This window comes from Grampus griseus (genome assembly GCF_964374135.1).
Source record: "Grampus griseus genome assembly, chromosome: 2".
NCBI lineage: Eukaryota > Metazoa > Chordata > Mammalia > Artiodactyla > Delphinidae > Grampus > Grampus griseus.
The window spans coordinates 141,750,568-141,774,016 of NC_139018.1; the positions used below are offsets into that span (position 1 = coordinate 141,750,568).

The following is a 23,449-nucleotide window of genomic DNA, read 5'->3' on the forward strand; positions in this document are numbered from 1 at the left end:
TCCCAGCAGCTCCAGTCTTCCCGGGTCTCCACGCAACAATGAAGCGTGGGCGGCCCCAGCGGCCTCATTTGCATACCGCCGCGGCTTGGCCAATGGGCTGCGCAGGGGCTTTGGAACGCAGTGTTGCCATCAGCGTGTGCGCGTGTGTGCGAGTGTGACAGCGGCTGTGGCTGTGGCCGTGGCCGTGGGAGGCTGGCCCGGGGAGCCCAGCCGCGCGGGGACCGGCCCCGGCGCCCGCTTCCCCAGCGTGTCGCGGCCGCGTGGCCCGGCAGAGCCCAGAGACCATCCAGCCCCGGCCGGGCGCCGTCGAGATGTCGGTGGCGGGGCTGAAGAAGCAGTTCCACAAAGCCAGCCAGGTAGGGAGGCACAGAGGCGAGAGGGAGGGGGACTAGGGAGCTGCGGGCCCTTCGAGGCTCCGGGGCCTTTGGGGCTCTGGCGCCCTTAGGGGCCTCTCTTAGGGCTCCATTTTTTCCCGCCTAGGCGGGCGCGGAGGTGGAGTGAGGGGCCGCCTGCTGTCTCCTCCGCTCCTTGGCGCCTCCTCCTTCCCAGCCCCCGGCCCCCAGCTCCACCCCGAGCCACTGTAATTCTGAGAGGTTCTGCGGAGGAGAGCACAGAGGTGGCGGGCCGCGGGGTCTCGGGCACTGGAGAGAGAGTGGGCGTCCCGAGGCCTGGAGGCTCCGCTTGGTGCCTCTACTGAACCCGCGCCGGGAGGTGGACCACAGAGAGTGCGGTGCCGGCCGGGCCTCCCTCCCGTTTGGCTGGGAGCCCCCGGGGCACGTCCTGCCGCTTGGGGGCGGCCGCGCGGGCGTCGGCGGATCCCGGGATGCTGTGTACTTGGCGCTCGGCTGGGCCCCGCAGCGCGTCCCGCAGCGCTCCCAGCGCGCGCCTCGAAATGGACCCCGCCCGACTGCGTCCGGCTCCCGGGCTGGGACGCTACACAGCAGTCCTTCCTCTCCCCACCGTCTTCCTGATGTCGGCCCGGGGTTGGGCGCCAGGCTCCTGCTCGCAAAGAGCCGGCAGTCTGGTGGGGAGACACTGAGACAGACACGTAAACAAATAGTGTTAGACACACCTCCACGCACAGGGGATGCCAGATAATACAGTAGGGGCATCAGGGAGAGCTTCCCGGAGGACGAGTCGCGTCATTTGTGAATTAAGTATGCGAAGGAATTGTGGTAGGGGGTGTGGGTGGAAAGGATAGGAGTTCTAAGCGGAGGAAACAGGAGGGCGGCATGGAGTTGGTGTGTGTGTGTGTGTGTGTGTGTGTGTGTCTGTTGACAAGCAAATTTGTATTCTAAGATTTCAGTTTCTTCTAGCTATGGCAGAGCTGACATTGTAAAATCTATCCCACACCTGCACTGCTGGATCTCTTCTACAGATTTCATTCAGAATTCACATTTCAGATGAGGTCTCATCCTGCTTCTTCCACAAATTGGTCCCTGAAATGCAGCTGGAATTGGAGGATTCTCTTCTGTCGGTCTCAGTGCTGTTCCCTCACTTGCATCCCTTCCATGAAGAAACTGGGTGGTGCTCAGTTTCCAGCTGGGGGCACTGGGTGGACACTGCTATTGGGGTGGACAGTACTATTGGGGTGATAAGGAGTCCTGGATGAGGGGCCAATTAGGTGACCAGGGCGATGGTGGATTCACTGTGGGGTTTGAGCACTTTGAGAGGTTTGTGAGACATTCAGATGTCATTGGCCTGGGAGCCAGTGGGTGAGGCCAAGACTGGAACTACAGAGTTTGGGGGGATTTCCAGCCTAAATGGAGATTTAAAAATGTAAGTGCAAATAAAAGTGAGAAAATGCACAGTGAGCTGCACATAGACTGAAGGGAGCACCAACATTTGGGGCAATGTTTAGGCCAGGACTTGATAAACAGTAACCACTCAATAAATATTTATTAAATAAGTGAAACTTTTGGGGTGGAGGAGCACAGGAAGGAGAGAGAGAACTAGTACAACCCAGGAGAGAGGAGTGTCATGGAAACCTAGAGAGGTGGGTGCATTTAAAGGTGGGAACAGTCAGCAAGTGCTGCTGTGAGCTCAGTACTGAGGGGTGGGCAGCCTGGAGGCGAGTGCAGCTGTGGTCAGGGCAGTGTCAGCGTACTTGCTGGCTTACCTAGCACTGGCAAGGAACTAACCTCTTTTGAAAAATATTCTTTTATTGGATATGGACTTCATGGGAGCAAATCTCAGAGATGAGCAAGACACAGCTCTTGGATGATTGAAATTGGTTTCTGACCACTAACCAGAGTGAATGGTTGAAATCCCAGGAAGTTATTGGCATTGGTGAAATAATGTGCTAGTGATGAGGTCATTTAGTTTAACTACCCATAATCAGCCCATTAAAAAAGAAATGAGCAGAGGGTCTAATTTAGCCTTTTTTGTGTGTGAACTGAAATCCTTTGTGACTTTATCTGAAAAGAAAGACATCACAGATTTTCTCTGGGCTTCATTTTGTGGTCAAAGTGCCCAATAGATACATTTTTATCTGTTCTGGGGGTCTTTCTCAGAAATCTTGCAATATGACAGATTTGGTGGAGAAATTAGACCAGGCTTAATATAATAAGAGGGAGCACAATAAAAAAAATGCCAGATGTTCTTCTCAGACAACACTTTCACAGCAGTTTTTAATTCATGAAGAACTTTCCTAGGCAGGGGAAAGGGAGTCTGGATGATGTCAATGGCTTAATACTTCCCAGGGATCCAGGACTGACTCTGCCACTGACTAGCTCTGTGACCTGGGGAACGTGACTTAACCCATCTGGTTGTTAGTTTTCTCTCTGTATAATGAATTAGAGGATTTAGAAGCCATGTCTCTGTTCTAAAATTGATTGTGGTGATGATTGCACAACTTTGTGAATATACTAAAAACCATTGAATTGTATACTTTCAGTTGTGACTTGTATGGTATAAATTATATCTCAAGAAAATACATATCGGGCTTCCCTGGTGGCGCAGTGGTTGAGAGTCCGCCTGCCGATGCAGGGGACACGGGTTCGTGCCCCGGTCCGGGAAGATCCCACATGCCGCAGAGCGACTGGGCCCGTGAGCCATGGCCGCTGAGCCTGCGTGTCCGGAGCTTGTGCTCCGCAACGGGAGAGGCCACAACAGTGAGAGGCCCACGTACCACACACACACACACACAAAAAAGTACATATCTATCTATATATGTATCTATATAATATATCCCAGTTCTGAAATTGTTAAGTAATTCACTTAAAGTATTTCAGAGAAAGACAAAGATTATAAAGTGGACCTTTTACAAATAAGCGTACCAGTACCATGACAAATTGAGATGATTTTTCTCAATGATAGGCAAGGTAAAATAGCTTATAACTTCCTGGTTACCTGTCCTTCTTTCTTGATACCTTACCTATCTCTGCAGGAAAAAAAAAAAAATCCCCTTACTTTACAGAGAACGAAGAATTGTAAACCCCAGGGATTCTGCATCATTTTGGCAACATGTGGAGACTAACAGGAAAGAGGAGGAAATCAAGTAAAATGAGAAGAGTACAAGTTGAGTGAATAACGAGATTTAATTAATCCTTTCCTTCAGCATTTGGGATTATAACCCAGGTGTCCCAAGATCGTAATTAAATACCTTTCTTCTCTTGAAAAGGTTTCTTTGTTTTTAAATGGTGTATTTTTTTTTAAATAAAATTTTATTTATTTATTTATTTTTGGCTGCATTGGGTCTTAGTTGCTGCACATGGGCTTTCTCTAGCAGCAAGCGGGGGCTACTCTTCATTGCAGTATGTGGGCTTCTCATTGCGGTGGCTTCTCTTCTTGTGGAGCATGGGCTGTAGGTGCTCGAGCTTCAGTAGTTGTGGCACACGAGCTCAGTAGTTGTGGCGCATGGGCTCTAGAGTGCAGGCTCAGTAGTTGTGGTGCACGGGCTTCAGTGCTCCGCGGCATGTGGGATCTTCCCGGACCAGGGCTCTAACCCGTGTCCCCTGCATTGGCAGGTGGATTCTTAACCACTATGCCACCAGGCAAGTCCCTGAAAAGGGTTCTTAATCGAGTGGTTTACTTTTCTACTGGTAGGGATGCAGCTTGAGTTATTAGAGATAAATACAAATAGCTTAGAGATGGCATTGTGGTTTCTTGTTAAGCATTGTGCCTGACCAATAAAAATATAACTTACAATAATGATATGTCACCACTCATTGATTTGTATTAATTATGTTTATTTCATCATAATTTTCTTGACAGCATTTATTGTTGGTGTAGGATGCTTAGGCCACATCTGTGCTTGCGCTGACCTGGATGCCATGCTAATAGCCAGATTTATTCCCTTTATGGACTTCTAGGAGCCTTATTCCCCATCCCATGAAAGCTTAGTTTTATTCTTTCCTCTTATTCTTCTCTCCCCTAACTAACCAGCTGGCGATGACACAAGATGGTGATGACACTTGTGGGCTTCATGTTAAATTTACTTCTTTTTGCCCTTATGTAGCAGTGCCCTTTCATGTGACCCAGGAACACAGTAGGGAATGGGGAGCCCCTAACAAAGTTTTTTTGTAACCTTCCCCCCCTTCTTGTTTGATGCATTAATCAGAAAAATGATGAGTGGTCATAAGGGGCCAAAACATTCTCCCTGTAATGACTAAATGCACAGGCTGACCCTTTAGGGGTAAACACTTCAGAGAAGGATATTCTTTGCAAATTATGAGAATCTCTAGGGAGGCAGTGAATGTCTCTTGTTTCACTTTCTCCTTAGAGATAAAGAAAAATGCACTTTGCAAAATCCATAGTGATTAATTTTTTTTACTTAGATGCATCAGAAAATGTATTAAGCTAAAACCTGCTTGCTCCTTTCCACATAGACTGCTTGATAAATTAATCCATAAATCTATGTGTTATCCGTATATTTTTAACTCAGGGTGCTAGAGTAGATGCTCAAACTAAATTAGTTTTAATTTTTTTAATATCTGAAGAACACAGTATAATCCAAGCATTTCTTACCACTGATGCCTTTTCTCTAAAGTAACTGTAATTGAGGCTATCACTTGGAATTTGATTAAAAATGCATTTAAAAGCAGGGATTTTTTTTGTGTGTGTATGTACTATTCTTTTCAGATTCATTTTACAACTTGCCTAACAAACTGACTAGAAGTTATATTTCCCAGCGTTAAGTGTGTGTGGGGGTGTATCATGTGTATTTGGGGGACGCTATCATTGGCATGCTTTACCCAGAAAATAAAACTGCTGATAAACAGAACTGATACACGATTTTATTTGGCTAAATAATAAGTGAATTTATTCTGGAGAGTATACATCAGCCAAATGTGGATAGCTAGATTTTCTTTTTCACTAGAAACCTGGGAAAGTGTTGAGTTGGGGGGAAGGGGCTGGAGGAAGCGCTGGGGATGACTGAGAAGGCATTGTTGCAATTCTAATTCTTGGAGTTCTTCTGTGAGATGCCTTCCGGATGAGCTCTTGCCTTGCAATTCCCAGGGTCATCCCATGTTTTTACCGCAGCACCAGCAGCAGTGACTTTCCTGAGCCCAGTGTTGTTCCTTCTGACTTTGTAATTCATTGGATGATGGTGTCTTTCCCACCGGCATTGGCTAAATCATTCTCAAACACTGATGTCACCAAGTGCTTTGCCTGATCGAATCATCCTGTCAGTGGTAGAAGCTGCTGCTATTTCAGGCTGGATGACTTGGGTACTCCCTACTCATGAACCTGATATCTGAGTCATATCTCCTCATCCACGTCTGTGTTCTTTCTTCCTTATGGGCCACAGTTCAGAAGTCTGGAGGGACCTGTCAGCTAATGCGTGGGTGCTCCTCTGTTTCTCCCAGTGTAACAAGGACAGGGTACACCTGGCTGGTCTCTGCACTCTGCTTTGGACCCTGTCTCCTCTCATTTTCTCAGGGATTTTGCTCCTGTTGCATCTCTCTTCTGCACTATATTTTCTTCTTTCCTGGATCATTTCCATCGGCATATGGAATGCTCTCTAGTACTGTTGCAGGAAGGGCGGCCCCTTCCACGGCCCGAGAGTGGGCTCTTTTCTAACCCTCAGAAATGAATAGTTGGAGGAGACACACATGCTGACAAAGCTGGAGACTTTATTGGGAAGGGGCGCCTGGGTGGAGAGCAGAGGGTAAGAGAACCTGGAGGACTGCTCTGCCACGTGGCTTGCTATCTCGGGTTTTATTGGATGGGGTTAGTTTCCGGGTTGTCTCTGGCCAATCATTCTGACTCAGGGTCCTTCCTGGTGGTGAGCGCATCGCTCAGCCAAGATAGATTCCAGTGAGGGGGTTTCTGGGAGGTTGGAAGGACATATGGACTGGTGTCTCCTCTCTCCTTTTGACCTTTCCTGAATTCTTCCAGTTGGTGGTGGCTTGTTAGTTCCATGTTCCTTACCAGGACCTCCTGTTGTAAGATAACTCATGCAAGTGGTTACTATTGGGCCTGGCCAGGGTGGGCGGTTTCAGTCAGTGGTTCCCCTAACTATCGCCTATCTGATAAAACAGTATCGCCTATCTGATAAAAAAGAAAGGAAAAAAATCCTTCCTTGGTCCGAGATCCCGCTTCACCTCCATCCTATTTCTTCTCTCCCCTTCCCAGCAAAATGTACTGAGAAAGTTTTTTGATGCCCCGTTTCTACTTTCTCATCTCCCATTCTCTTCTCAACCCATTCCAGTTGACTTTCCTCTCCATCTGTCTGAGACCACCTTACCTAGGTGGTGATTGGCCTACCTCCAAGTTGCCAAATTGGATGGCCACTTCCCCGTCTGATTATCAGCAGCCTTTGACCCAGCGGACCATTCTCTGCTTACAGCTCCTTCTACACTTGTGTGGTTTTCCTCTGGCTTTAGTGCCTGTTGCCTCAGATCTCCTTTAATGGCTCCTTCTTGTCCCCTTGAAAACTTAAGTCCTAGAGTGCCCCAGGGCTCTGGCTTGGAGTAATTCCCCTTTTTCTTAGCCTTGCACTCTGCCAAGGTGTTTTGTCCAGCCTCATGGAATTATACATGATCTATATGTTCATTGCTCTCTAAATTATATTGCTAGCCCAGACACTCCTCCTGAACACAGACCCATAACAAACTCATAAGTCTAACTGCCTACATCACCTCACCTCTTGGATATTTAAAAGGTTGTCAAATTTAAGATGTCCAAACCTGAACTCTTTACTTTTCATCACCCCAACCTGTTTTCCTGCTGGTGGTTTCTATTTCAGTCAGTTGTTCAACTGCTCGAGTAAAATAAGACAAAACCAAGATTCCTCTTTGATTTTTTTCTTTCTCTTATCTCTAATTCATCAGAAAGTACTTCCGCTTGGTTCTACTTTAAAAATGTATCCCTCATTCACTTTACCTCTTTCTGGCTCTGCTACTACCATCCTTGTTCTATCACCTCTTGCTCGCATGGTTGCTGGAGCCTCCTCACCAATTTCCAGACCTTTCTTCCTACCAGGTACAATCCATTTACCCACAGTGACCTGAATGCTCTTCTAAAAATGTATCTCAGACTCTGTCATTCTGTTAATGTAATTTAGACTGCTTACAAGTCGTCAGTGCTTCAGTGGCTTCCAGTTGCTTTTAGAATGAAAGCCCAACTTCCTCCTCTGGCCTGTGAAGCCTCACATAACTTGGCCTCTCCCTTCCCTCTCCTGCTGCTGTTCAGCCACGCTGGCCTCTCTTTGTTCCTTTGATGTGCTAAGGTCTTCTTTTCGTTGGGCCTTTGCCAGAGCTGTTTCCTCCGCCTTGCATGCCTTTCCTCTAGATCTTTGCAAAGTGTTTCCTTATTGTCATTTAGATCATAGCACAGATTACCACTTTGCCCCAGAAGTCTTCCCTGACCACCCAATTCAAATAGGCATATGCCCTCTCTATCACACTGCTTAACTTTTAAAAAACTGTATGATAAATATTTTGGTATTTTGATGACTGAGTTCAGTACAATCGGTTTCCTTTATAATCCCATGTATTTTTAAATTAAACTTTTTTATTTTGAGATAGTTGCAGATTCACATGCAATTGTGAGAAAGAATGCAGATACCTTATGCCCTTTGCCCAGATTTTTCCATCTTGCAAAACTATAGTACATTATCACAACCAGGATATTTACATTTACATTATCTAATACATGGATATGGTATATCTCTCTATGTATTTTGCTCTTTGATTTATTTCATCAGGATTTTGTAGTTTTTAGCATACATGTCCTGTACATGCTTTGTTAAATTTACACCTGTGACCTTGCTGAGCTCAATACAGAACAGATTCATCACCGTAAGGATCATGAATGTTGCCCTTTTAAGGCCTTGCCCACTCCTCTTCTGCCCCCACCTGCTCTGTAATGCCTGACAACCACTAATTTGTTCTCCTTTCTATAATTTTGTCATTTCGTAAGTGTTACATAAATGGAACCATATAGTCTGTAACCTTTTGGCTTGGATTTTTTATCTCAGCGTAATACTGTAGAAGTTCATCCAGGTTGTTGTATGTATCACCAGTTTGCTCCTTTTTAAAAAAAATAAATTTATTTATTTATTTATTATTTTAAATTTTTGGCTGCGTTGGGTCATCATTGCTGCACGTGGGCTTTCTCTAGTTGCGGTGAGTGGGAGCTACTCTTTGTTGCGGTGCACAGGCTTCTCATTGTGGTGGCTTCTCTTGTTGCGGAGCATGGGCTCTAGGCACGAGGGCTTCAGTAGTTGTGGCGTGTGGGCTCAGTAGTTGTGGCTCCCGGGCTCTAGAGCTCAGGCTCAGTAGTTGTGGCACACGGGCTTAGTTGCTTCACGGCTTGTGGGATCTTCCCAGACCAGGGCTCGAACCTGTGACCCCTGCATTGGCAGGTGGATTCTTAACCACTGTGCTACCAGAGAAGTCCAATAGTTTTCTCCTTTTTATTACAGATATCGGTTTGTTTAACCATTTACCTGTTGAAGGACATCGGGATTGTTTCCAGTTTGGCTCTTAGGAATAAAGCTGCTATAAATATTTATGTACAGGTTTTTATGTGAACATAACTTTGCATGTCTCTGGGTTGAATGCTTAGGAGTGCAGTTGTTAGATCACGTGGTAGTTACACGTTTAGTATTTTAGGAAACTTTCCCTCTTTTCTAGAGTGACTATCATTTTATGTTCCTACCAGTAATGTATGAGGGTTCCAACTTTCCCACATCCTCTCTAGGATTTATTGTCACTATTTTTTCTTCTAGCCATTCTATTAGATGTATGGAGTTACGTCATTGTGTTTTACTGTGCATTTCACTAATTGCTAATGGTTGAACAACTCTTCATGTACTTATTTGCTTTCTGTATCTCCTCTTAGGTGAAATGTCTGTTCACATCTTTAGCCCATTTTTAAATTGGAATTTTTTTTTAACTGTTGACTTCTGAGAATTCTCTATAATGTCCTAGGGTGTCCTCCTTTGTTGGATGTATGGTTTGCAAATATTTTCTCCCAGTCTGTAGATTGTCTTTTCATCTTCTTTCACAGAGCAAAACTTTAAAATTTTGATGAAATGCAGTTTGAGAATTTCTCCTTTTATTGATCATGTTTATGGTATCTAAGAACTCTGCCTAGTCCAAGATCTTGAAGATTTTCTCCTATGTTTTTTTCTAAAAGTTCTACGGTTTTGTGTTTTACATTTAAGCCTGTTGTCCATTTTGAGTTAATTTTTTATAGGGTATGACTTAGGTTGAAGGTCATTTTTTTTTTTGGTTTATGAGTGTTTTTTTACCCCAGCACCATTTGTTGAAAAGGTTATCCCTCCTCCATTGAATTGCTTTTGAACCTTTGACAAAATCAGTTGGGCATACTTGTGTGGATCTATTCATGCTTTCTCTGTCCTATTCCACTGATCTATCCCTTGGCCAATAGCACCCAGTCTTGACTGTCACTACATGATGTCTTGAAATCAGACTGATTCTTTCCACATTATTCTTCTTTCTCAAAATTGTTTTAGCTATTGTAGCTCCTCTGTCTTTCATATATATTTTAGAATAATCGTACCTATATCTACAAAAAATATTTCTGGAATTTTTATAGGAATTGCACTAAAACTGTGTATCAGTTTAGAGAGCATTGACATGACTCCTATGTTGAATCTTTAGCGTAGAAGTTCTATACATGCTTCATTAAATTTACACTTGTGAACTTGCTGAATTCATTTATTAGTTCTGGGAGGGATTTTTTTTGTGAGGGGGTTGTTTGTTTTGTGTTTTTTGGTATATTCCTTGGAAATTTTTTTGTGAACAATCATGTCACCTATAAATAGGGACAGTTTTAGTTCCTTCTTTACATTTTATATGCCGTTTATTTACTTTTTTTTTGGCCTATTTCACTGGCTGGAACTTCCGGCATTATTTTGAATGAGCGTTGACAGTGGAATCCTTGCCTTGTTCCCCACCCTTACGGAAAGGCTTTCAGTCTTTCACTATTAAGAGTAATGTTAGCTATGAATCTTTCGTGGATGCTTTTTAACACGTTGAGGAAGTTCTCTAATTCTATTATTTCTGAGTGTTTTTTAAATCATGAATAGGTGTTGAATTTTGTCAAAGGCTTTTTCTACATCAGTTTATATGATTATGTGGTTTTTTTCTTCTTTAGCCTGTTAATATGGTGGATTACATTAATTGATTTTTGAAAATTGAACTAGTTGGGTGTCCTTAGAATAAAACCCACTTGATCATGGTGTATATTTCTTCTTATATATTGATGAATTAATTCTATTTGCTAATGTTTTGCCATGGATTTTTGTTTCTATATTTTTGGGATATTGGTCTTTATTTTTCGTACTGTGTTTGTCTAGTTTTAGTATCAGGTAATACTACTTTAATAAAATGAATTGGGAAGTGCTTACTCTTCTGTTTTCTGGAAGAGATTATGTAAAATTGATGTTAATTCTTTTTTAGACATTTAGTAGAATTTTCCAGTGAAAACATCTGGGCTTGGAGATTTCTCATTTGGGAGTTTTGTTAGTTTGTGTTTTTTAAGGATTGGTCCATTTCATTTAGGATAACTCTCCACACATATCAGACTTATGTGTGGAGAGTTATTCATAGTATTCCCCTATTCATCATTATCATCAGTTCCCTTATTACATGTGTACAGGGTCTCTTTGACTTTTGATATGCGTAATTTCATGCCTTCTCCCTTTATCTTTGTCAGTCGTGCTAGAGGTTTGTCAGTTATATTGATCTTTTCAAAGAACCAGGTCATTATTTCATTTTCCCCAGTGTTTTGCCATTTTCAATTTCACTGATTTCTGCTCTTATTTTATTATTTCCTTCCTTTTACTTGCTTGGGTTTATTTTGTTCTCTTTATAGGTTCTTGAGGGAAGCAGACGATTGGAAACCTTTTCTCTTTTCTAACGTATGCAGTGAAGGCTATATATTTTCCTCTCAACACTGTTTTAGTTGTATTTCACTAATTTTGATATGTTGTATTTTAATTTTCATTCATTCAGTGTACATTTTGACTTCCCTTGAGACTTTTCTTTGATCCACGATTGTTTATGGTGTTTGTAATTTCTCCTGTTTAACCCTGTTTTTGATTTCTAGGTTGATCCCAATGTCATTAGAGAATACATTCTATATGATTCTGACTTTTAAAAATTTTGTGAGGTTTATTTTATGGCTCAAAATGTGGTCTATTTTGTTATATGTTCTGAAGGCACATGAAAATAGTGTGTATATGCTGTTGTTGGGTGGAATATTCTGTAAATATTGATTAAATCCTATTGGTCAATAGTGTTGTTGAATTCAATATACTTACTGGTTTTCTGTCTAGTTCTTTTAATTGTTGAGAGAAGTCTCCACATATAATTATCTATAATTATATCTATTGTCTATATTTTCTTTCATTGCTGTCAGTTTTACCATTGCATAATTTGCAGTTCAAGTGTTTGGTAAATACACATTTAGGGTTTCTATGTCTACTTGGTAGATTTACCCTTTTAAATTCATTATCATTATTTAATGTCCCTCTCTGTCTCTGCTAATTTTATGTGCCCTGAAGTCTACTTTATCTGATATTAATATAGCTAATCCTGCTTTCTTTTGGTTAATGTTTGCATATGTATTTTTTCATTCTTTTACTTTTAACCTGCATATATTGCTTTACTTGAAGTGAGTTTCTTGTGGACAGCATATAGTTGGGTCATGGTAATTCACTGCACCAATATGTCTTTTAATTGGTGTTTTTAGACCATTTACATTTAATGTAATTATATGTTAGGGCTAAAGGCTACCTTTTTTTTGTTTGTTTGTTTTCTGTTTCTTGTCTTTTTTTCCTTGCCTTCTTGTGTGTTACTTGAATTTTTTTAGAATTCTATGTATAACATTTTTGAGTGTACAGGTTTCTCCCACTATCCAAAGTAGAATGTTCCTATGAAACCTTTCATAAGCCGAAATGGAGTAAAGTAGAGATGCAATTACCTTAGCACACATCTTGCTAAGAGATGCATAAACTAAATTGAGGTAAACTACATATGCTGACAGCTACAGTTCAAAGCTCAGCTTGATATTGAGATGTTGAGTTAGTTCCCAGGGATTGAGTTTAGTGGTGCTACTCTTGCTGCTATTGATTTTCTGTCTGGATGATCTGTCCATTGATGTAAGTGGGTTGTTAAAGTCCCCTACTATTATTGTGTTACTATCAATTTCTCCCTTTTTGTTTGTTAATATTTGCTTTATGTATTTAGTTGCTTCTATGTTGGGGATACACACACACACACACACACACACACACAAGTGTTATATCTTCTTGTTGAATTGATCCCTTTATCATTCTGTAATGTCCTTCTTTATCTTGTGTTACAGTCTTTGTTTTAAAGTCTATTTTCGTCCAAGTATTTCTTCCCCAGCTTTCTTTTTTATTTCCATTTGCATGGAGTAACTTTTTCCATCACTTCACTTTCAGGCTGTGTGTGTCTCTAGATCTGAAGTGAGTCTCCTGTAGGCAATATATATATGGGTTATATTTTTATATCCATTCAGCCACTCTACATCTTTTGATTGGAGCATTTAGTCCATTTACATTTAAAGAAATTATTGATTAGGTATGTACTTACTGCCATTTTGTTAATTGTTTTCTGTTTTTTTTTTGTAGTTCTTTTGTGTCCCTTTCTTCTTCGTTTGCTTTTTTCCCTTATGATTTGATAACTGTTCTATTATTATGTCTGGATTCCTTTCTCTTTTTTGTGTTTTTATTACAGATTTTTGGTTTGTGGTTACCCCAAGGTTTCTATATAACAACACATATATATATGTATATACATGATTATTTTAAGTTGGTGATCTCTTAAGTTTGAATGCATTCTAACAACCCTGCATTTTTACTCCCCCTCGCCCCACATTTAATGACTTCACATTTACATCTTTTTGTTCATCTTTTACCTACTTATTGTGGATATAGATGATTTTACTACTTTTGTCTTTTAACCTTCCTACAAAGCGGCTGATCTACTACCTTTATTGTATATTTGCCTTTACCATTGACATATTTCCTTTCATAATTTTCATATTTCTAGTTGTGGTCTTTTCTGCTTAGAGAAGTCCCTTTAACATTTCTTGTAAAGCCAGTTTAGTGATGCTGAACTCTTTTATCTTTTACTTGTCTGTAAAACTCTCTGTATCTCCTTCAAATCTGAGTGATAGCCTTGCCTGGTAGAGTATTCTTGGTTTTAGGTTTTTTCCTTTCATCACTTTAAATATATTATGCCACTCCCTTCTGGCTTGCAGAGTTTCTGCTGCAAGGTAGCTGACAAGTGTTATGTGAGTTCCCTTTTATGTAACTTGTTGCTTTTCCTTGCTGCTTTTAAGATTCTCTCTGTCTTTAACTTTTTCCATTTTAATTATAATGTGTCTTGCTGTGGATCTCTTTGGGTTCATCTTGTTTGGGACTCTTTGTGATTCATGGACCTGGATGTCTGTTTCCTTTCCCAGGTTAGGGATGTTTTTCAGCTATTATCTCTTCAAATAAGTTGTCTGTTCCTTTCTCTCTCTCTTCTCCTTTTGAGACCCTTATAATGTGAATGTTAGTATGCTTGATATTGTCTCAGAGGTCTCTTAAACTATCCTCATTAAAACAAAATTTTTTTTTTCTTTTCAGCTTGGGTGATTTCCACTATTCTGTCTGCCAGTTTGGTGATCCGCTCCTTTGTATCATTTCACCTGTTGATTATTTCTAGTATATTTTTTATTTCAGTTGTTGTATTCTTCAGCTTTGGTTCTTCTCTATATTTTCCAGCTCTTTGTTAAACTTCTCACTGTGCTCATCCATTCTCCTCCCAAGTTCACTGGGCATCTTTATGATAATTACCTTGAACTCTTTATCGGGTAGATTGCTTATCTCCACTTCACTTCGTTCTTCTTCTGGGGTTTTATCTTGTTTCTTCATTTGGAACATATTCCTCTGTCACCTCATTTTGCCTGACTATTTTTATTTCTACGTATTAGGTAGGCTGGTTATTTTTCCTGATCCAGAGAAATGGCCTTATGTGGGAGATGTCCTATGGGGCTCAGCAGCACACTCCCTTCTGGCCACCAAAGCTATATGCTCTAGCAGTGCCTTCTGTGTGGACTGCGTGGGCCCTTCTGTTGAGACAGGGCTGACTACTGTGGGTACACTTGTAGGTGGGACTGTCCCCTGGGCTGGTTGGCTTCCAGGCCCTGCCTCGTGTGGATGCTGCTGGCCTGCTGGTAGGTGGGGCCAGGTCCTGGCATGGCTGGCTGAGGGTCCTGGGGGTCCCGGGGCTGGTACCAGCTGGCTGGTGGGTGGGTAAGCCCCAGTGCTAATAGGCTAGAAGGAGGGCTCCAACCTGGTGCTTGCCAGCATCTGTGCCCCCAAAGGGAATCCTAGTTGCCTCCTGCTTCTCTGGGAGGCTCTCCAAGGGCAGAAAGTGGGTCTGACCCAGGCTCCTTTCAAATTATTACCTCTGCATTGCGTCTCAGGACATGTGAAATTTTGCATGAGCCATTTAAGAGTGGAGTCTGTTTTCTGTAGCCCTCTGGCTCTTCTGTATGCAAACCAGTTGTTCTGGGGCTTGTATTCCCAGTGCAGGACCCCCAGGCTGGGGAACCCAATGTGAGGCTCAGACCCCTCACCCCTAGGGTAAAATCTTTGCAGTTATAATTATCCTCCTGTTTGTGGGTTGCCTAGCTGGGGGTGTGAGTCTTGACTGTACCATGTCTCTGCCCCTCCTACCTGTCTCACTGTGGCTCCTTCTTTATATCTTTAGTTGTGGAAAACCTTTTTTGATAGTCTTCAGGTCATTCTCATCCATAGTTGCTCTGTAAATAGTTGTAATTTTGGTGTGTCCGTGGGAGGAGGTGAGCTCAGTGTCTTTCTACTCCGCCATCTTGGCCATACTCTCATGACGGTAGGATTTTTTAAATTGAAACTCTGGCATTTTAGGTATTATTTTATGAGACTCTGGATCTTATTTAAATTGTCTGTTTTTACTGGCTTTCTTTCCCACTGCCTCGGCAAGGAAAGGTGGTGGCATTGCCTTGTTACTTCCCAGTGGGGGTAAATGTCCAAGTTTCTCACTTAGACTGTTGACATTCAGGGTTTGTGCCTCCTTATTGCTGTGTGGGAGCGGGAGTTCTGACACCTCAGTAGGCTTGCGCTGATACCTCTCTGGCTGGGATAGGTAGAAATGCCTTGTAGCTGTTGCCCATGTGGCCTCAACTCACACCATGGGCGGGGGTGGCCTCATTACCATAGGGTGGTGGTAGAAGTCCTGATTCTCCACGAGGCCTCCTCTGATACAGCCCAGGAAGGAGGGTGAGAGGGTGTCTTACTTGTGGGAGTGGAGGTCCAGGCTCCCCCACATGTTGTCCGCTGACATTGGAGGTGTGTGCAGGGTGGAGCTTGTTGCTACCTGGTGGGGATGAAAGTACTGGCTTCCTACTTGACTTTCTCTGGCACCATCCAGGGGAAGAGAGATTGCGGGGGTGGGGGTCACCTCATTACAACTTGGCAGAGGTGCAAGTTCCCCCATTCCACTCATCCTTTGCTAGTGTGGATGAGGGTAGGGGTCACAGCTCTTTCTGGGGCGTTTGGAGTAGAGCTGGAGTAGAGCAGGTATGATCTAAACACTTCTGTCTTGCTAGACTGCTCCTTGCATGATCCTTTGGCTGGAGAGAGCAGGCCTTTATTGAGGTTACTTATTTATTTATTTTCCTGCATCTGTTGGTATTTCCAGGTTGCTGCTATCTCAGCTCCAAGTCTTGGATGTATGAGGGAAAAAAAAAAACTCAGGAAGCTCACCACTGTGTCATTTCTTGGGCCCTGAGGTGCCTACTCAGTGTGCCTCCTTCTTTCCACATGTTAGGGCCTTCTTGGGTTTGTGTTATATATAATGCCCAGGATTTTGGTGGTAGTTAGTGGGAGGAATAGAGAAAAGTATATGTACTCCATTTCCCTGAATCGGAAGTCCTTTGAGTTACCCAGATAAAATCCCTTCCTAGCAGGTATGACTGTCTGGTCGTTTCTTGTCCTGGTTGTCCCTTATGGCATCCTAAGCCTTGTGAACACTGCATGGAACCATCTGCTGATGTTGAATGAACATTCAGCAAGTTGTCAGCATTGGAACCTGGATGGCTGCTTCTGTTGAACTCCAACGTATTGTCTGCCTGGATGCTCTTGATGTTGGGGGAGGAATGTGCAAAATCCAGATGTTTTAAATGAAGTTTCCTAGTTTTGAAATATTGGCAATTAATTTAAAGTTTTAAAAACCTCTGCAGGCCAAAAGAAACACATGTGATGAATTACCATGGTCCATTGCCAAATGGTTGGCGACGTTTTTTTGAACGTCTTAGACTAGCACATATTGCTGAAACAGTTCATAGGCAGGTTGACATCTCCTCCGGTTTGAATAGTAGAAGGATGATTCCTGGTCGCCTGTGGTGTTGCCAGTACTGGCTCAGGAGATAAATATGGTTTCTGTAGAGACAGCTCTTGGCTTTTCGCCTGGGACTGTTCCTGGAAACCTTGTTGGAAGGCAGATTGGATGGAACCGAGTTGAGCATTCGCCCATGTGCTGTTGTGTTAGGCTCTCTTCGAAGGAGCTTGGCCAGCGTAATGTGGGAACTGTGGAATGATCAGGTGTGAGGGCAGAGAGCTGTCTAGTCATGATACGAATTCAACAGTGCTGAGTGGGCAGAGCAGTAGAAGGCAGGCTTTGAAGTGAGTGGGCAGCCTCACACGACTGTGGGAACATGGGCAAGAAATGAGGGGGAGCGAGCCCTTTGCTCATAGTGACCTATTTGGGACTATTTTGAGAAGAGAATGCAAGAATAGGTAGTGTCTAGAATAGTCTAAGGCAGATGGGAGCTCTTCCCTGGTGCTCTCATTGAGCCTTCAGACCTCATAAGTAAAAGTTATGTATCTTAAGACAGAATTTGATAAATTTTATGTAACTCGTAAAATCTGCTTAACAAAAGTTAAACAACATCCTTGAATTTTATTTATCCTGGATCCCTGCTATTCAAATTGATGTCTTAGATGAAGTGCTTTTTCCAAGAAAAGACTGAATCGTTGTCTAAACCTCGTGGTCATGTCTCTTCAAGGGTTGAGTTCTCAATAGGATGGCACGACATCCAGGACTAGGAGTAGTGTTAACAGTCAGCACGTAATGCAGAAATTTCAGAGCGAAACGACCTATACGATTCCATAATTTGGCCATAAATAGCAAAGACTTAGACCCTTGGGAGCTCAAAGCCCATAACTCACTTTTTTTTTTTTTTTTTTTTTTTGCGGTACACGGGCCTCTCACTGTTGCAGCCTCTCCCGTTGCAGAGCACAGGCTCCGGACGCGCAGGCTCAGAGGCCATGGCTCATGGGTCCAGCCGCTCCGCGGCATGTGGGATCCTCCCGGACCGGGGCACGAACCCGCGTCCTCTGCATCGGCAGGCAGACTGTCAACCACCGCGCCACCAGGGAAGCCCCCATAACTTACTTTTATTTTTCCTGATTTTCAGCGGTGGATTTCTTTCCTGGGGGACAGTGGATGGAGGCCCAGGTTTATTTTGAAGGAGTAGAAGCGGGTGTAGGAGCAACTGAGAAAATAAAGGAATTTCTCTTGTCTTTTTTTCTTTTCTGCCTGCGTGGGTATTGTTAAATCAGGTATATTAAATGTACCTTTCATTCAACTCCATTCCACTGTGTCTTGAAGCTGAACTTGCAGGAACTGAACCTCTATGGCTGTTGGTGGAAGGAACTGGGAAGTGCAGAGACTGGAGGCCTGTATTTGAACAGTGGTTGTGCCAAAATGGGGGGGCTACGAGCCTCACCAGCTGGCTGTGGTGACTAATCGGGGGACCGGGGGCTCACTGTCAGGGGAGGTAGCAGGGAGTACTGCGAAGAGTAGCATCTGGGTTTGCGAAAACTACGTTTCCCACGTTTGCCAAGAAGTGTGACTGGGAGAGTAACTTCACTCTCCTTGACGTTGGTTTCCTCATCTCTAAACGGCAATAATGAAACCAATATTAAAGGTTCTTCATGGGTGTTTCCATTTATTGAACATTTTTAGTTTGTACAGACTGTAAGGAGGAACTTACATGTATGTAATCTTCACAGCCACTTGCTCAAGTAGTGGCTATTTTCACCGTTTTAACAAATGAGAAAAGATGAACAGCCCTTGAAAAGTGTCTGGACCCAAATCCTCCCTGTGTCCCAGTGTTTGGCCTGAAGTCTCATTCAGAAGTGTTATCAAATGAGAGGAGGCCCAGAGACGTGAAGGGATGGCCTCAAGGTCACAGAGCTTTCTCATCTTAGAGTGAGGGCTTGACCTCAGCAATTATGAAGTCCCCTCCATTTGTTGTGCCTTCCTGTGTGATGAACGTGATTGCTCAAGAATGAATTAACTGGGACTTCCGTGGTTAAGACTTCGCCTTCCATTGCAGGGGATGCGGGTTCGATCCCTGGTCAAGGAGCTAAGATCCCACCTGCCTCGCAGCCAAAAAACCAAAACATAAAACAGAAGCAATATTGTAACAAAATTCAATAAGGACAAAAAAATATAACTAAAGTGAGATATATATACTACCCAAATGATTCCTAAGCACTATGGAGGTAGAAATCATTAAAAAAAAAAAAAAAAAAAGAATGAATTAACTAATGCAGAGTCTGATAAATTAATTCCTCTGTGGAATAAAGAGAAAAGGTATGCAATATTTTTGTTTGCCACCATAATTACTTTAAAAAGATAGCTGGTTAAAATGCAGTATTAAATCACATTTGAATCTGTTTGTTTATATGTATTTTATTGTGTGTACCAAATGTCCAGGAACTACCTAAGGAACATGTAGGACGTATCCAGTGAATGTCTGATACAGCAGTGTATGCTGCCTGCTGCTTTGGCTGTTGGCCACTGTCTCCCACTTATCTGCACATGCGTGACAGTGTGCGTAAGATGGGCGTGTTTTCCTTGCTTGCTTTTCTCTCCCTGTTCCCTGGCTGTTCTTGGCTTTGAAACTGACATCCATTTTGCCCCGACAATTATTGTAGATCAGCAGACCGTGCCACCCATCTCTCCTGGAATCTACCATCATTTCTTGCTTCTTGGCTATTTTTTATGGCTTCTTATTTCAGTTTCTCCTCTCTTCTTCATTCCTCCCAGCCTCAACATGCAGTCAGTAAGTCCTGTGTAGATTCTGCCTCCTAAATATTTCTCCCATTCACCCCCTCCTCTCCATCCCCCCCACATTCCCCTGTTCCACGGGGGCTTATGGCTCTTGCCTAAGTGAACACCGTACCTGGTTGCCACTAGTATAAATTTGACTTTGTCATTCCCCTTCCAGGCCTTGCCATGGAGTTCCTACAGGCGTAGGGTAGACTCTCAGTTCTTTAAGTTGGAGTGTGATGGTTTCAGCTCTTTCTAGCAACGCTCAACCTCCGTTCTCCAGCAGCTTTGGGCTCATTCTGTCCTTTGCCTGTTCTGTTACTTCTGCCTGGAAAATTCTTCCCCATCTTCAGAGCCTGGAGAACTAGTTCACCCAGCTTCCTTTTATTCTTCCTCCTTCTTCTCCAAAGCTATTGCTTGCCATCACTGCTCCCGGAACCCTGGGTGTACACACATCAATAATGTCACCTTTGTTGTATTGAAATCATTTTGGTTACTTTTTAGGCCCTTCTACCAGACATTGCAAGCTGCTTCTCACACAGAAGTCTACATTTTTATTAAAAATTTTAAAGCTAATTTAGTTTTAATTTATTTTCATCACTTTTTTTCATGATCCAGATATCTTTAAATGCAATGAAAATTAACTTTCCATGATATGTCAGAGACTGGAACTAAAAAAAAACTTCTCAGACTGCAAAAGAGTTATACAAATGAAAATATCAAGTGGAGATCCAGTTATCAAAATGAAAGCACTTGACATATTAAAAGTTAACAATTATTTGTTTAGAACACATAAAAAGTCAGTTTGCTACAGTTGTTGGATTTTCAAGAACTGTTGCAGAGATTTGAAGAAAATAGATTTATTAACTTAAAAAGAACTTGAAACAAGTATTCAAAAGAAATTTGTGCCTTTATTAGAATGATGTTAGGCTTCAAAAATGACCAATTAAATGATTAATTTTTTTAATAAGAAATGACCCTATAGAACTGCAATACTGGTCCAACAGTCCTGTTTTTACCGCAAGAAACAGAATGAGAGTTAAACAGAAAGCACTAGCAGGTATCAGTTAATCTAAGGTAATAGCTTCTTCGTTCCAAAAGCACGTGCAAAGAAAAACACTGGGGGGCACAGGGCATGGAGGCTCTTCCTAGTAACTGGAATCCCATGAGTGTGTGTGTCTATGCCATGTGTCATAGGCTACTTTTTGAATTTGTCCTTTACGTGGTCACTTTTTCCCTCAAATACTAGTTTCCCCGTGACTTTTTCCCTCAAAGGATAAAAAGCATGAAATGTAAGCAAGCTCTTTGCATCTTAGGCTTAGAAGTGTTCAATTCAAGCGTCATGTATGTTTATCGGTACATTTATAGTGTACCGATAAACCCTGTCAAACCTTGGCTCATTCAATAGTATAGAACCTATCAGGGCACAGAAAGAACGAACCCCTGCTTCTTTTTGTTACACATACGATTCAAATACTGAATCTGAAGAAACACATTTAATCATTTTGGCTCTCCTTTACATTCCCCATGTTGATAAACTTACTAAAATATTCCTGTGTAATTGAGTGTGGTCCTGTTATTTCAAGTCAAGTTTAAAATCTCAAAACCAGCCATCCAGGCAAAAAAGGCAATCAGAAAGATGATTTCTTCCTCATCTCCCTAACCCCAATAACTATGAAGTCAATTTTACATGATTCCAAACACTGAATCGTGATGACAAATGCTGAGCCCAATTTCTTCGTAATCCTTTCTGGTGTGGCATGCATGGTAGAATTCAGGTGTGGAAGCCAGCATGGATCCTCCAAACCAAATTGCCTGTGACTGCATTTTGGGTGTAATGACTTGTACATTGATAGGTTTTCGTGTCAATCTACTACCACTCAGTTCCTCACCTAATTTCAGCCTGGCATCTACAGTTCTTTTCAAATCTCTTTGCAAGTGATGTCCGATGTCCCTGAACATGGTTGAGCCTCCAGAGAGGACGATATTCTTGTAGAGAGGACGTCTGACATCAGTAGGACAGTTGTGAATTACTTTATCTACAACTTCTGAGATCGTTTGAGTAAAACCTGGATTAGCAAACTCTAGATGAAAAAAATTTCAGGTCCCAAGAATTTCTCAATAACGAACACTAATGGAAAATTCTTTCTTTGAGATAGCACTGATTCCAGTATACTGTTTAATCCACTTTGCTCCATCTGTGTCATACTTGGTTAAATTCTTTCACTAAATCTGGGCAGGCATAACTATAGTTTAAAGTTTAAAGTTTCCTTTAAAGTTTCCAAAGATTGCTCTGAAGGATTCTTACTTCTCCATCTCTCAGCAGTTGCTGAATAAAATATGTTCTTTTTCATCCTGTGTTTGGAATGTGCTTAACACAGCTGCCAGTCACATACCCTTCAGCCACAGGGGCGGCATGGGTGACACTGTTGCCACTGTCTATCAACAGATTGTTTTCCTACTTGTCTTGAGGTCCAGGATGCAGCTAAGGCAAGAATGACCTGTGCAGAAATGTACGAGCCTAGAACATTATTTCAGCAGTATATTCCCTGTTTTCTGGAGTATTCAGTGGAGGTTCAGTCAAAAAAAAATGGTCTTCAGGTTCTGCTCTTAAATATTTAAAGATCATTTGATCCATAAACCTTTTCATCAAGTCCCATTCTTCAACAATGCCATGGCGGATTGGCCACTTTTTTGCATATGAAGGTTTTTCTGTTGCTTCATCAGCAATGAAGAAGTCTAGGTCATCAACACCTTTCATCACCCTCCTTTCAGCTTTCTCATCCTTTCTTTTTGCTGACTCCTTAATAGCAATACCCTGTACCATAGTCCAGCACACAGGCCGGCAGCCGTCCACCATCTTCCTTGTCACCTGCTGCTGCTGTTGCAATTGTCTGTTTGGTGCTGACTGGGGCCAGGGTTGAGCAGCGGGAGATAGAAGCTATTTGACCATCCACAGCTGGCCACTCTGTTTGTCATGGGGTGAGGGATGGAGACGGGAAGCAGAAGCAGAGGCAGGCTTGGTCAGTGGCTACCACTTCTACAACCCAGGCAGGTAGGCTGTCCTGGAAGTCTTTAGAAGTGCTTGTTGAGTGACTGAATGACTGTTTATGCTTACATTCTTTTCTCATGAATTCAAGCTTACAACTTTTATAGAAATTGGAGGTTTCCAGACTCCTAATAGCTGAATCATTGGGGTGTTGGTTGCACCAAAATTAAAATATTCTTTTATTGTATTAGTTTGATATTTGCCTCTGGCATCTACTTTGTTTTGAGCTTTGACTTTCATAAATTAGGAGTCGGGACTTCTTCACATCCAGGAAATGTTATCTTCATATCCAGGAAAAATGTTTTGTAGTCAATCAACTAATCATTCCATGAGCATAATCATAATGCTAATTAGCTGCATTTGGTAGAAGTGCTGGGTACTGTGCAAAGTATTTTTAGAGACAGCATCTCATTTCATCTCCTTGATACCTCTACCAAGAAGGTACTAACCTATAATGGAAAAGAATCTGAAAAAGAATACACACACACACACACACACACACACACACATCTGAATCACTTTGCTGTACACCTGAAGCTAACACAACATTGTAAATTAACTATACCTCAATTAAAAAAATGATTATTGGAAAAAAAGAAGGTGCTAGTCTTATTTCTCCTTTTACAAGGGAGGAAATTAGGCTTGGCAAGGTTAAGTAAAACTTGCTCAAGGTCATACAGCTGGCAGGTGGTCTTGTAAGGACTCAAGGACAGGCCTTGAGTGATTCCAAGACAAATGCAGTACAGTACTTGTCACCATTGCATGAGATAAATCCGGTGCTACCCTCCAGTCTCTTCCTCATGAT

The 23,449-nt window shown here is 42.4% G+C and overlaps 1 protein-coding gene and 1 pseudogene across 2 annotated transcripts in view; one reads left to right on the top strand and one right to left on the bottom strand.

Annotated features, from left to right (window-relative positions):
- Positions 1-311: 311 nt before the first annotated feature.
- SH3GL3 (SH3 domain containing GRB2 like 3, endophilin A3) overlaps positions 312-23,449 on the top strand; it is a gene marked incomplete at its 5' end in the record, with an annotated part of 145,268 nt that continues 122,130 nt past the window's right edge. The window contains one exon of the mRNA XM_082647459.1: positions 312-356. Within this exon, the coding sequence (XP_082503585.1) occupies positions 312-356 (45 nt within the window). The remainder of the gene's footprint in view (positions 357-23,449) is intronic.
- LOC309818509 (actin-related protein 3-like) lies at positions 477-22,404 on the bottom strand (annotated as a pseudogene). Its single transcript has 2 exons — positions 21,286-22,404; positions 477-1,035 (listed from the first exon to the last, which is right to left on the bottom strand). The product of its transcript is annotated as an actin-related protein 3-like (transcript).